The 14,121-nt window shown below is 36.5% G+C and overlaps 1 protein-coding gene and 1 long non-coding RNA gene across 2 annotated transcripts; both read right to left on the reverse strand.

Moving 5' to 3' along the window:
* Positions 1 to 1,229: 1,229 nt before the first annotated feature.
* Positions 1,230 to 6,309, reverse strand: LOC137198166 (uncharacterized). The gene is made up of 3 exons (XR_010931600.1): positions 6,245 to 6,309; positions 3,464 to 3,559; positions 1,230 to 1,874 (listed from the first exon to the last, which is right to left on the reverse strand). It is a non-coding gene; the product is annotated as an uncharacterized lncRNA (long non-coding RNA).
* A 1,899-nt stretch (positions 6,310 to 8,208) lies between these two features.
* Positions 8,209 to 12,112, reverse strand: LOC137198540 (uncharacterized). The gene is made up of 5 exons (XM_067612423.1): positions 11,961 to 12,112; positions 11,783 to 11,860; positions 11,494 to 11,596; positions 9,817 to 10,092; positions 8,209 to 8,537 (listed from the first exon to the last, which is right to left on the reverse strand). Exons 3-5 carry the CDS (start codon positions 11,552 to 11,554, stop codon positions 8,209 to 8,211), a joined length of 666 nt encoding a protein of 221 aa, XP_067468524.1. The 5' UTR covers positions 11,555 to 11,596; positions 11,783 to 11,860; positions 11,961 to 12,112.
* Positions 12,113 to 14,121: the final 2,009 nt, after the last annotated feature.

A 14,121-nucleotide genomic window follows, 5' to 3' on the forward strand; every position in this document is an offset into this window, starting at 1 on the left:
GAAAAAAAACTTTTAATAAACTCTAATGTTACCTGATGGGATCACTGTCAGATCCGCAGCTGGTTCGTTGTTACAGAAGTATTTTCCAGCATTTGAGAGAGCAGCTCTGTGAATGTGCAGTGACTTGTCTGCTAAAGAACTGTATTTCTTATAAGGATCATGAACATGTTTTATGTCTCTGTCGCCATCGACTGTCAGTACATCTAATTTGATTTTTTTTCTCTCTCTGCTCCACGTCACTTTACCCTCCACAGAGTGAGGACAGCGCAGAGTGATTGAATCCTTCTCCTCGATTACTTCATGGATTATTTGTGTAAAAGAAACCCAGATTGCAGTGAAAATATCGAACATAATATTATTAGTAATATTATGAGAAAGTCGTGCCCACTAGATGGTTTAATAACAGTCAGAATAATATTTAAATGTCAAAATTGAGCAGTGAGCAAACATTGAAACTGACTTTGTGTCTCTTTCTAAAGAGGAGATGGATCAACTTTTAACTAATGGCTTTATTGATGGTTAATAAATAATCTATTAATGCTTTATAGATCAGTTATAAGACATTAATGAGAGCAACTTTGCCAAAAACATCGTTTTGGCTGGTGTTCATCCTCACTCACGCTGACTTTTTCTTTTTAGCTCTTTTTGTATTCATCACGTTGGGCCTTCTGGACCAAAACCCACCTATTAACAATACTAACATTTACACATGTAGACTTAATATATTAATATAAAAAACACTTAAATAATGACTTAATGACATTTATAACCACAGACATGATGGCTTAGTACAGTATTTATTAATAACATTTATAATTGCATTATTACCAAATAAATAAATGATAAACACCAGCGAAGGGAATTTTTCACGTAAATATTGACAACCCAAACCTTGTTCCTATTAGACAAAGAAATGTAGGTTTAATTATATCACACAGTTCATTCACTTATTCACTTTTCATGTATTTAAAGATTTTAATAGAGTGAATCTAAAAGGGAACCTAAAATAATGTAAACATGTATGTACACTTGGGGTGCACGATTCAGGAAATCTCATGATTCGATTCACAATCGATTCGCGATTCAATACAATAGATTTGATTCTAGATTGATGTTTTGAGTTCCTCTTTCCATTTGACTGCAGCAGACAGTCTGTCAAAGGCAAAAAAAGTTTCGGAAATGCAAAAATGACACATACAAGTCATTTTAAAGGTTTGCAACAAGTTGCTTTATTTCTAAATACTGAAATGTCCATATATAAGCTGTCATGACATTGCGGCTACATATTTTCTTCCCCTGCTGCATGCGTAAATGCAAAGTAACAGTAAGTCAACATCACTACAATAATAATTGTAATTCTTTTAAAGTATATTCAATTATCATAATTAGTTGTAATATGGCTACTGTGATGATTTAAAAATACAGGTTAAAGAGACTTAATACATTTTTAATAGTTATAACTATTAAAAATCTCAAAAGTCAATGCATGTCAACCTGCTTCACACTTCTGTTTTAATGATATTCATATTTTCACACACTATTGATGTTTCCCAATATTTACATAATGATGCATACAGTAAAACCAAAAGCAGCAGGAACATGACAATGAGTTGTGAGCTGCATGTTTGTGTATGAGAGATGTTATCAATACAAATTTAGCCCAAAGCTCACAGTTTAGTCAATGTGAAAGAGAGAAAGAGACTGTTTAGCTGTGCGGGTTGTTCAGCACCTCTGTCAACCAGACCTGTTTCCTGTCAGACTGTATGAGGATGAATACTGTTGACAGGTTGGTTTTTACCGCTCTTGTTTCTGTGTGATGGAGGATCAGAGATGATTTTCTGTTTCTGCTGTGTGTTGCTTCTGTATCTGTTGCGCTACAATGGAGAGAAGGTAAACATAGAGATGATTAAAGATATTTTCAATTCACTTCTGTTGCAACACATTTACACATTTAAAAGAGTGCATTATGTTTATGTTAATGGTTACAGTAATGAGGAACATGACATGTCTGTCCATGTCTTTGTCTGTTAATTATGAAGATATCTCAAAGGCTACTTCTTCAATTTTAAAGATATGTGGTAGAAAGTTGGGCCTTGGGACAATAAATGTGAGAAAGAACCAGTTATAGCAATAGTGCCATCATGTGGCCATTCTGAGGCACTTCATGTTTTGGCTCATGATTCCTGAAATGTTAAGTGGAGAAGCTGAATTATTTTTCATGGTTAAAAAAATAAAACCTATAAATATAGACCACTGTTGGGACTACATGTGGACCACAGTTTACCACATGTTTCAAGACTCCAAGAAACCTGAGCCCTGGGGGTTCACACCCAAAGTGTGAAGCTCCACCCATGGATCCAGGTTATCAAAACTAGAGATTCCCCTCTTATCTCTCTCTTTCTCCTCCAGTCACCAGGTGACTGCAGCCATCTTGCCATTGCCCCCCCCTCCCACACACACACACACACACACACACACACACACACACACACACACACACACACACACACACACACATACACACACACACACACACACTTGTATATAGGTACACTTAGCTAGATTAGTATTGTGTGTTTTGCTATTATACCTGTTTGTTAAATAAATGCTTTTGGATATACCTGTTGTCTGTTTTAATATTGCACAAGAATGAGTTTTGCCAACCTCTGCTCTGCAAAGAACTCCAAAATCCTTCAACCTTAACTAGCTATTGATATGGTAATTTTGTTTATACTTATTAACTTAGTTTTTAATCAAAGTTCCAAATTGATAGATTAGTACACTTTGAGACTGAATTGGCTATCTTTATCCCTGACTCCTGGGTGGTGCCCCGTTATTATTCATTTCATTAATAATTTTATAATATATTAATTGATTTAAATAATGAATAATCATCTTTGATAATCATCAATAATTGCTGATAGCCAAACTTGTAGCCACAGCCCAACACCACACACATTTACACCCAGACAGAGTTTCACTACTCACATCTGATCAATTTGAATCAAAGCTGATACATATAATATTTGAATGAGACTGAAAAAAAAGTTATTATGACCATTTTCTATAATTTAAGTAAGTGTGACAGATCTGACATAAACTGCTATGACTCATAAATTAAAATTTAGATGACATGTGCACATTTCAACTTTGAACCATCCTGGTTCATTTCACCACATTTCACCAATAAGTGGCGCTACAGGAACATAATGAATTAAAATGGCCGTCACTCAATATTTATTTGTCTGATTCAGCCAAACTTCTGCTCAGTTCATCTTTGTACAAATCTCTGAGCTACTATAATGTCTGTGAGTGTTTGCTAGTTGATATCCAGTTATTTCTGCTGTTATAAGTAAAATCTGAAAATATTGAGTCTTTCTTGAGTTTAAAATATCATCTGACTGAATTTAAAACAATATTTGCTGCTCAACATTTTCATATCCACAACTTTCAGGTCATTCACCTCTTCTCCAGGTAGTGACGGTGATGCTGATCATCAGGATTAAATAAAGTATTACGATCACCACACGAGCAGGCATCTGCCACAGGTAAGGAGAGGCTGGAAGACAAGGAAACATTCACAATCACTAATTAGTTTCTTTCATTTTAATCTTGGTATAGAGAATATTACTGTAAATCTAGTGTCTTTTCCACATACTCTGAATACATATCTTCGTCTTTGAATTCATGTTTTCACATCTTCGTTGTAAGCTCTGACGTACACCTGTTACGACTTTGTTTCATCATGTGATCATACCTGTGTTTGTGTGTGCAGGTGTAGTTGAAGGTGTCTTTTTATCTTCTGTGTGGGATCGTTCAAATCAAGGTTGTAGGTTTGTTTTTAACTTTGGTGGGACATTTTTTGTCGGACGGCCAAAACAGTTGTGTATGTACACTTGGTCTCCATCTCTTTTCCTGCTCATATGTACACGTCACACACAGAAAGAGCCTGACTCTGCAAAATGTTTACTTTACTGAATATGCATTTGATGACCTGCCTGAAACCAAACTTGTATCATGAGTTTTTATTTATATAAATCTGAGACCAAAATTAATATTTAAAATTAATGTTTAATGGACCGTCATAGTAAATGTTACAAAAATAAATGTATAACAGCCTGTAGTTGATGTGTTAATGTGTTTGAATGATCTGTTGTAAAGTTTTCTAACCTCACTTCTGCAGCTCTACTTTTATAATTCAACATTTAGATCTGGTTCATTTTACTCATTTACTTGTTCATTTTCTATTTGGGTTTATTGACTTATTTATTGCAGTCATACCTGTGTTTGCAGCTGGTGGTGATGTTGTAGAAGTTGTTGTAGGTAATGTTTTTTTTTTTATCTTCTGTGCAGAATAGAGAAAATATATATTACAGGGCAGAAAATGTATTTTACTACAGCTAACTGTTTACAGAATGTCACAAAATGATTCAGTTTTTGAAAAAGGAACAACGTTTCTTTAATATTTGTGCTGAGTCAGCAACAGTTCAAGTTCTCACAACAAAATCCACCTGAATGTTGAGCATGTTGTGTGCTCGACTTCCTACATTGAAACTGTAGTTTCACTTGAACACAGTGTTAAAACTTTCCCAGGCTCTTATATCTGTATCTGTTTGTTTAATTACTGCATTTAAAGTGTTTTCTGCTTTTTGTTCCTCTTTGAGTTCTTGTCTCTGGGCTCTCAGATCAATAAAAGCTTTTAATCAGTTTAACAATTCAACATTTAGATCTGTTTCATTTTACTCATTTTCTTTTCAGGTTTCTTTATGTGACTTATTTATTGCAGTCATACCTGTGTTTTCAGCAGATGTAGGTGATGTTGATCCTTCATCATCATCTGTGCAGAATAGAGAAAATATATATTACAAGGCAGAAAATGTATTTTACTATAGCTAACTGTTTACAGAATGTCACAAAATAATTCACAGTTTTTGAAAAAGTAACAACGCTACTTTAATATTTGTGCTGAGTCAGCAACAGTTCAAGTTGTCACAACAAAATCCACCTGAATGTTGAGCATGTTGTATGCTCGACTTCCTACATTGAAACTGCAGTTTCACTTGAACACAGTGTTAAAACTTTCCCAGGCTCTTATATCTCTGCTACTACTAGTTTACTAGTTTTAATAAATCAGGTTGCACCATTAACTGTTAGAAATGTTTTATCTAGTGAACATTTCATGTGTAAATCTATAGCAAGGAAACATCTGTAGTACCATCTAATAGCTGTGAAGTGTGAGGGGCCGCTGGTTCCACAAGTGTTTTTCTGGTTTTCAAAGTTTTCTTTAAACGATCTCCTCGATGTTACTGAACATAGAAACTCAGGACTCTCCTGGATAAATGAATGATCCTACAGGTTTATATTCTGACCAGCAGTTTACAGTATTTACACTTAGTTTCTCAGAAATCATGTTTTGTCTGTGATTTTGGTGGACGGCTGAGAATACTACAATACCCATGAGCCTCAGCTGCTGTTGCTATGGAGAAGAAGCCTTTGGCTCTGTGGATTGTAAAATCAATTTGTCAACACTGTAATCTTTGGCTTCTGCCTGCTGTTAGCAGTGCACATGAGTGGATTTTAAGCTCAGTGATTGGCTGTTTCTTGCAGAAATGCACTTTGGGAGTCGTAGTTAACTTCTACCTTGAAATATTTATGTACACAGTCGACTTTTTATCTTTAATTGTTCATCTTTTTTCTGGTGATTTAACCATCCAAGCAGTAGAAGTGCTCAGTGTAACATTGTCTGTGAGAAAAATGAACAGAATTTTTACCTCCGGAACCAGGAACGCCAAAAATATCTCGTCTAATTTTGCAACTCTATGAGAAACAGCCAACTATGTAAACAGGAAGTGACTATAGCATCACGAGCTATAACATAACTTCCAACAATAACAGTTCTAGGAGCCAAAAGATAAAATAAACTGAACTGCAAATCCTTTTTCAATGTAGGTGTGACACAACAAAAAACACCTGAATGTTGAGCATGTTGTGTGCTCGACTTCCAACATTGAAACTGTAGTTTCACTTGAACACAGTGTTAAAACTTTCCCAGGTTCTTATATCTGTATACGTTTGTCTCATAACTGCATTTAAAGTTTTTAATCAATTTAACATTTTAGCGTTTCCATTTGGGTATGCCAAATGGGCAAAAATTCCAAAAAAAAGGGCGGATGTTAAGAGGCTGTTTCATTTTACTCATTTTCTTTTCAGGTTTCTTGATGTGACTTATTTATTGCAGTCATACCTGTTTTTGCAGCTGGTTGTGATGTTGTAGAAGTTGTTGTAGGTGATGTTGGGTTTTTTACATCTTCTGTGCAGAATAGAGAAAATATATATTACAGGGCAGAAAATGTATTTTACTACAGCTAACTGTTTACAGAATGTCACAAATTGATTCAGTTTTTGAAAAAGTAACAACACTACTTTAATATTTGTGCTGAGTCAGCAACAGTTCAAGTTCTCACAACAAAATCCATCTGAATGTTGAGCATGTTGTGTGTCACATCTTGCCCGGACTTAAGGTGTTTTTTTTGGTCTTATGTTGTGTTCTGTGGGGCCTCCTGGTTTTGCACGTTTGTTTAGTCCCTCGGTTCATCACTGCATCACTGGTTTGTTGGGTTGTGTGCTTGGGTTTGTGTTTGTGGTTGGTTTTGGATGGGTTGGTGTAGATGGCGTTGGGTTTGTTTTCTGGGTTTTTGTTCTGTTTCCCTTGTGTGTTCATGTACTCCTCCACACCTGCCCTGCATTTGGACTCATTAGCCCTGCCCTGCTGTCTTCCCCACACCTGCCCTGTGTTAGCCTCGTCAGCCCTGCCCCGCTCCCTGTGTGTCCTCAGCCAATCAGCTCCCTGTATGTTCATTCCCCTCTCGAGTTCTCCACCCATCTCCCCACCTGCACCTCATCTCCTTGTTAGTTCAGTTTCTTTAAGGTCTGGTTTTCTGTTCAGTCTTTGTTGGATTGTTTTGTGTTGTTCCTTCTGCGAGTTCTGTTCAGCCCTGTTTACCTGTCCGTGACCGAGTTTTTTTTCATCATATCTGCATTCCGGCCTCTGCATTTGGGTCCACTCCTGTATCTCCTGTTCCCTGACAGTTGTGTGCTCGACTTCCTACATTGAAACTGTAGTTTCACTTGAACAGTGTTAAAACTTTCCCAGGCTCTTATATCTGTATCTGTTTGTTCAATTACTGCATTTAAAGTGTTTTCTGCCGCTTTGTTCGTTTAGATCGATCACCCTTAATCAGTTTAATTTAAAATTTAGATCTGTTTTTACCTTATTCTCTCCCTCCTCTGTTTTCTTAGTTTTTGGTGGTGCAGTTGTTGTTATTGTTGTTGTTGGTGGTGATGTCCTGTTTTCTTCTTTGTGAGATGGAGGAAATAGATACAACAGAGCAGCAAAATACATTTTACCACAGAAAGTTATGAAATCATTCATCAGTATTGAAACAGGAAGAAGGTGATGGCCAGTTTTGTGGTGAGTTATCAAGCAGAGCAAATGTTCTCATGACTTAAACCACTTGAATGTTGAGGATATTGTTTCTGTTTAATTTGAAGCAGCATTAAAGTTTCTCTCTTATTTGAACTGGTCATATTTGTTATTCTTCAGCCTTGTGTGTCGTTATATTTCTTCATATAACTCTCTGTAACACCAGGCTAGCTGTTTCCTTCTGTTTCCAGTCTTTATGCTAAGCTAAGCTAACCGGCTGCTGGCTGTAGCTTCATGTTTAATGGACAGATATGAATGTGGTATCGATCTAAGTGGTGGTACCAGTTTTTCCTTTCATTTGTCACCCGTCTGTATTTTACATGTACAGAATATATGTTGCCTGTAAAAAGTTTTCACCCCTCTTGGAATTTTACATGTCTTTTCACACCCATCAATAGAAAATACTCTTATGTGTCAAAGTAGAAACAGATCTCTACAAAGTGATCTAAATTAATTACAAATATAAATACATCATCTGTTTTATTTGTAAAATATAGATCTGGAAAGACACTTGTAACTATCACATTCAAATAAATGTAGTGGAGTAAAAAGTACAATATTCTCCTCTGAGATCTAGCGGACAGGAAGTAGAAAGTAACATCAAATGGTTCCTAAAAACTGTATTTAAGTAAATGTACTTAGTTACATTCCACCACTGGTTGATCTTCTCTTCTAACTCTCAGTAAGAAAGTTAAACATGTTAATAAATTTACCAAAATGTCAGATTATTTCTTTAAATAACTTCTTCTCTGTGCTTTACCTGCCTTCATATTTTTGTGTGTGTCTTTGAGTTCTTGTGTCTCACCTCTCTCAGACTGATCACCTTTGGTCACATTTAGATTTGCAGCTGGTTTTCCATCACAGTAGTACAGTCCAGAGTCACCAGGCTGCACGTCTGGTATATTCAGATACTTGTCAACAGCTGAAACATGACGCCTGATTTGTTGTTGTTTTCCATCAATCTCTCTGATCCATGTTGGAACATGTGACCCTCCAACATCAGGACATGTCAGAGTGACGTTGGACTTCTCTGCAATACTGACTGTTGTTGTTCCTGTGAGCAACAAACATTAAGTTAGTAAAAACCAAGATTCATGTTTTATAACATGCCATCATAAACACATGTATTCATGATAAAGTCAGTGACACATGGAAGAGTTTTGTTCCAAAACAAGATTTTCTTTGATAAACTAACTTCTGTTTCTACACAAAGTGGAGAATTGTTACAGTCACTAAAAGTTCTCTTACTGTATTGATACCTAACTTAAAGCTGCACTAATATATTGGCTGATATCAGCTTATCAGACTGTTTGTGTCGGCCACTAATTAACAGAAACATCAGTACAGAAATATGACAGATAAATAAAGGTTTGAGGTCATTTAGAAACAGTTTCTGCACTGATGAGTTTATTTTTACACTGCAAAGTGTCCTGTGCAGAACACACTGTGATCACACTTTGAAGTGATGCTTATTGAAAATGTTATAATCTTAAACCAGCAGTCAGGTGTCCATATGAACAGTGAAAGAGGACTGAAAAAGACTGTAACGTTGAAAGATATCTACTTGATTTGACTCATTTGGACGCTGAAGCTTCATATTAGCTTCAGATAAACTTTTAAATACATTTTTGCACAGAAGGGGGACTGTGGATTTTGTCCTCCATCACTTCCATTGTAAGGTCATTATGAAGGGATCTTCTAATGGTCAGTATGAACAGGAGGAATGATTACAGCAAGAAAAACAGCTTTAATGTTCATTTGAGCTCCTGACTGTTGGTTATAAGTTCCTAAATGAGGTTTTAGAGAAAAGGACTTAATTCAGGTTGTTTCCTGTGTGACTCTACATGAACAAGACGACCTGTTCCTTTAAAAGGAAAAGAACAATAGAAATGACGTATTAGAGAACTTTAAAAAGATATTTTTCTTCACTGACCATAAAAAGCTGTTTATTAATTTACCACAAACAAAGTAAAACACATCACATAAAAAAATCAAATAAAATGACGAACGTATAAAAATACACAAATATTTAAGTAACTACAGTAACAAGAAGTTAATGTTATAGATTAATTCGGCCTCTATTCTTAACAGTCAGTGTGAAATTAAAACCTGGTTTTGAGTTATGAAAGTAATAAGTAATGATGATGTTATTTCTTACAATATATTTGTTATTGAAGTTAAAACCACATTTACCTTTGAAATGCATCATTTCATTAATATGTCAATGTATGTATTTAATCACAGTTTAGAAAATGAAAAGTGAAGCACAGAGACGAGACTTTGAAACAGGAAGAAACAGGAAGCAGAACAACTTTGACAGAGTTTGATGTTACCTGACGGGATCACCGTCAGTTCCACAGCTGCTTTATTATTACACAAGTATTTCCCAGAGTCTGAGACAGCAACTCTGACGATGTGCAGTGACTTATCTATGGTTGAACCGTATCGTTTGTGGGAGTCATTGAATCTTTGCTCTCTGTCACCATCAACTATAAATATGTCAACTGTGTTTCCATTAATCTCTCTGCTCCACGTCACTTTACCCTCCACAAAGTGAGTACAACGCAGAGAGACATCTTGCTCCTCTTCGACTATTTGATGGATTATTTCTGCAAAAGAAACACAGTTTACAAGAACTAAACATCCATTTTCAGAATGTCAACATTTCTAATATTGCAAAGAACTGAAAAGTTGTTTTCCATCAGAGTCAGAATCACATTTAACTGTCGAGTGCAAACTGCTAATCATGAAAAACATGAAGACCTTAAAGCATTACTGCACTTCACTTTTAACTTCTGACTTTACATCATTCACACCATCAGCTAATGTGTGTGTGGTGGTGGGGGGGCAGCGGTCACAATGCACTGCAACTTTACATGTGGTTTTATGTGTGATGTGTGTGCACGTTTGTGCACCACCGTCTTTTGTCACTGTGTGAGTCTGTAGATATTTTAGATAATTTTTAGATCATATAAATATATGTAGGTTAGACTATGTTTGCACCTTCATATTACTGTTCATCTCTTTTTACTATCAATATTAATGTTTGTTTATAATATGTTTATATGGTCATAGTGTATGTTATATATAAATTGTATATATATGATATAATATTTTTATTTTTGATTTCCTTTTCATCTTTATTACTATTTTTATCTTTAATCTTAGCAGCTATAAACTAATCTAGGAGGGCCTAAACTGCATTTCACTGCACATTGTATTGTTTGTTTTGTGTACGTGAACAATAAACAACTTTGAACTTGATTTATTCAAATACATGAATATGACAATGAACCTGAACGTGTTTCAACAAATCACTAAAATCTCTATAAAATACTTTATACATCAGCTAAATTCACTGTATGGAGAAACTGACCTTTACCTTCAGACTACGATATGAACAATATGTAAAATACTGGAAACAATGGACAACATACTTTATATGTAAAAAGTAAAAGTAAGTAAATGTATTTGTACAGCAAGTGCTTTACAAGCACGTAATACAATATACAAAAAAGAAAGAAATCATAGCAGATGAAGTGACCACCCAAGTCACATGATTAAGTAGTGCAAAACTAAAAAACACAATAAAACCATAAAATGCTGACCTGGTGCTTACAGGTTACCCTGCCTGTCTAAACGAGTTTGTCTTTAGCTGCTTTTTAAATGAATCCACAGAGTCAGCAGACTGTGAGGGAGCAGGCAGAGCGTTACATAGTTTAGATGCTACGACTTCAAAAACTCGATCACCTCGAGTCTTAAGGCGTTTGTGAGACAGACAGCAAGCATGACTGTGCAAAGCTCTGTAAGTAAGAAACAAGGAAGAATTAACAATAGCTCAATTAATTAATTAATTATCAATACTTCCTATAAGATGCATCATGCTGCACTCTTTTAGCCTGAAAACACCAATAAAAATAAAGAGTTGCACCACATTCATCACTCACTCTATGACATGAACAAACATGAACATTATTATTAAAGCTGATGAAAAAGAGTAAAGTTCTTACCTGCTGTCACATTACAGCCCAGAACTAAAGCTAACAGGCAGATGCAGATGTTCATCCTCATCCTCCAACAGACTGAACCACAATGAACAGAGACAGTTTCTATCTGAGAGGAGAACAGGAACTCAGTGTATACGTGTGTTCCTCTGACTTTAAAGGCCACACTTCAACTTTTTAAATATTTGTCACTTTTTTTCCTGTCTTTGTGGTTAATGAACCGTGATGTATTAATTCTGAGGTTGTTTTGGACCCATAAGCAGACACAGAAACAGAGGCTGGTAGCTGGGTGAACCTGGCGTGGAGTAGTTGAAGAGTGGGCTGGCAGCTGTGTAGCAAGAGATGACTTGGTTGACGAGCTGGCACTGGAGATCTGGACACAGGAGAAGTTGGATTAGTGGTGGCACAAGAAGATCACAAGAAAATAACTCAAGTACTGCAAATACTGAGCGGCTGAGAGAGAGCGTAGCTACCACTGAGCTGACTGAACAATCTGGTGATGAGAGGAGGGAGAGCTGGAGTACATGAGCTGTGAGTTTATAAGCTGATTGCAGACAGGTGTGGACTGAACCATGTGCAAGGTCAGGGAAGCCAAACCCACCACACGCACACACACAGGGTGCATCCCAAGTCTCTTAAATTGCATCCACGTTTCCCTCACTTGTGTCTTTTCCTTGTGTCTTAGTCCCTCCCACCGTGGATGAAAGGAGAGACGCAAGGAAGCCAAGCGAGGAGAGGAAACGAGGTAATTTGTTTTAAGAGACATGAGACGTCCTCTCCTCTGAAACGTCATGTGAGCGACGTCCGTTTCTGATCACAGCTGGATCAGCTGTCAGTCGGCTTTAATAACTGTAGAAACCATTTCTACTCGCAGAATGCGTTTATACTATTTATTGATCATTTCCATCTGTATTTTTTGATAATCCTGATAGTGAATTCATCATTCAATAACCCAGAATATGATCAGGGTGTCTTCTGAACACTGGAAAATATGTGTTTGTCTAAATGTTCCAGGGCAAATGGAAATGATTTAACTCATATCAAACCCGACGCTCAGGAATTTTCAGCCTCTCATGTGACTGAATGGAAATGACGATAAATGATATAAAATATAAATGTGTTTAACTGTTATTATGGATCAAATTAAAGTCAGGAAGAGTCTGTCTGTCAGCAAGAAACAAGAAACTTTCTAATAAATGAAAAAAGTTGTTTATGGTTCTTTTGTTGATCAGACCGACAATTAACAGATTTGTAACGTAGTTTTTTTTTCCATCCATAATATTCGATCTTGCAGAACAATATCCACTAGTAGAAACTACATAATTGATCTGATGAGTCTATGTCCAATATTTACTCTCTTTTAGCTCTGGTTTTGGTCTCCATGAACTCCTGAGAACAATATCTGGGTCTTTATCTCATCACCATAGAAAGACTAACGAGCAGGTCAAAGAAACTCAAACTAATCAACTTAAAATCATCGACAGACAGGTGATCTGTGGGAAATGCAGTTAGAAACAGTGACTGATGTTTAGCAAAAAAAAACAAACTAAAAGAGATTACAGTTTTCAACAACCAAAAGATAAAAAACTGATACACTGCTACACAAAGAAAAAAACAAACCACCACATTTTGGGTGAACAGACTATATTTAGGCTTTGACAGTTTCAACGGAACTTCTCAGCCAGATATCAAACCACACACACAGACCAATGAAGCACAAACGCTGTTCAGCAGCAGCCATATATGATGATTTAGAGGAAGCATGACGTTTTTCCTGCATGACAAACCTCTCAGTGAGGGGACATTTTTTCTGTTCCCCAGAACTTTAGTGAGGCTACAGTGTCATGAATGTTATCTGCAGCCTCATCTGATCTGGTGTCATCACAGAGAAGCAGTAATACTGATGCAGGCGGTCGGGTCACTAATGCTTAATACAGACACACTGATGGTGTTTTCACAATATCACAAGAAAACTGCTTTTGTGTGTGTCTTCATCATTGTGTTTGTGGTTTGTTGCGACAGCTCTGCGCAGGTGCACTGAAAGATCAAATGTGTTGAACTTTGACCCGAGTTGTAATGTTGGATCTGAGGAGCACAGCTGGTTATTAGCAATAATTGATAATTATCAGAGATAATGATCACTTATTAAAATTAATAAATTATTAATATGAATTATTAATAATGGGGCACCACCCGGAAACCGGGACCAATAACCAGACAATAAGGTGGTCTCATAAAAGAGTTCATCTAGAATGATAAATATCTGAGGGATATCAGCATTCACGGATGAACAAAGAAGGTTTTAGTTCGAGCTCTGACTCTCTCAATCAGCCACTTTTCACAATGTACAAACATAATAATGGCAAGACTTCTCTTTAAAGATACGTTTATTAAGCAAGAGCAGAGTTAACAAAGTTGCTTTGATCATTGAATCACCATCCTAAAATCAAATTCTACCTACCTACCTGTGTGTGTGTGTGCATGTCAGTGGCAAGATGGCGGATGGGACTATGGCAGGAAGTCACACGAGAACCACATGGCAGAAGTGACCGTGGTGTCTTGGTTAGAACAATAGCAAGATGGCGCTGCCTGGGGGTCGGCATCTCTGCACTCACCCAATTCAACGTATGAAAT

Source organism: Thunnus thynnus, chromosome 15, assembly GCF_963924715.1.
Source record: "Thunnus thynnus chromosome 15, fThuThy2.1, whole genome shotgun sequence".
Classification (NCBI taxonomy): domain Eukaryota; kingdom Metazoa; phylum Chordata; class Actinopteri; order Scombriformes; family Scombridae; genus Thunnus; species Thunnus thynnus.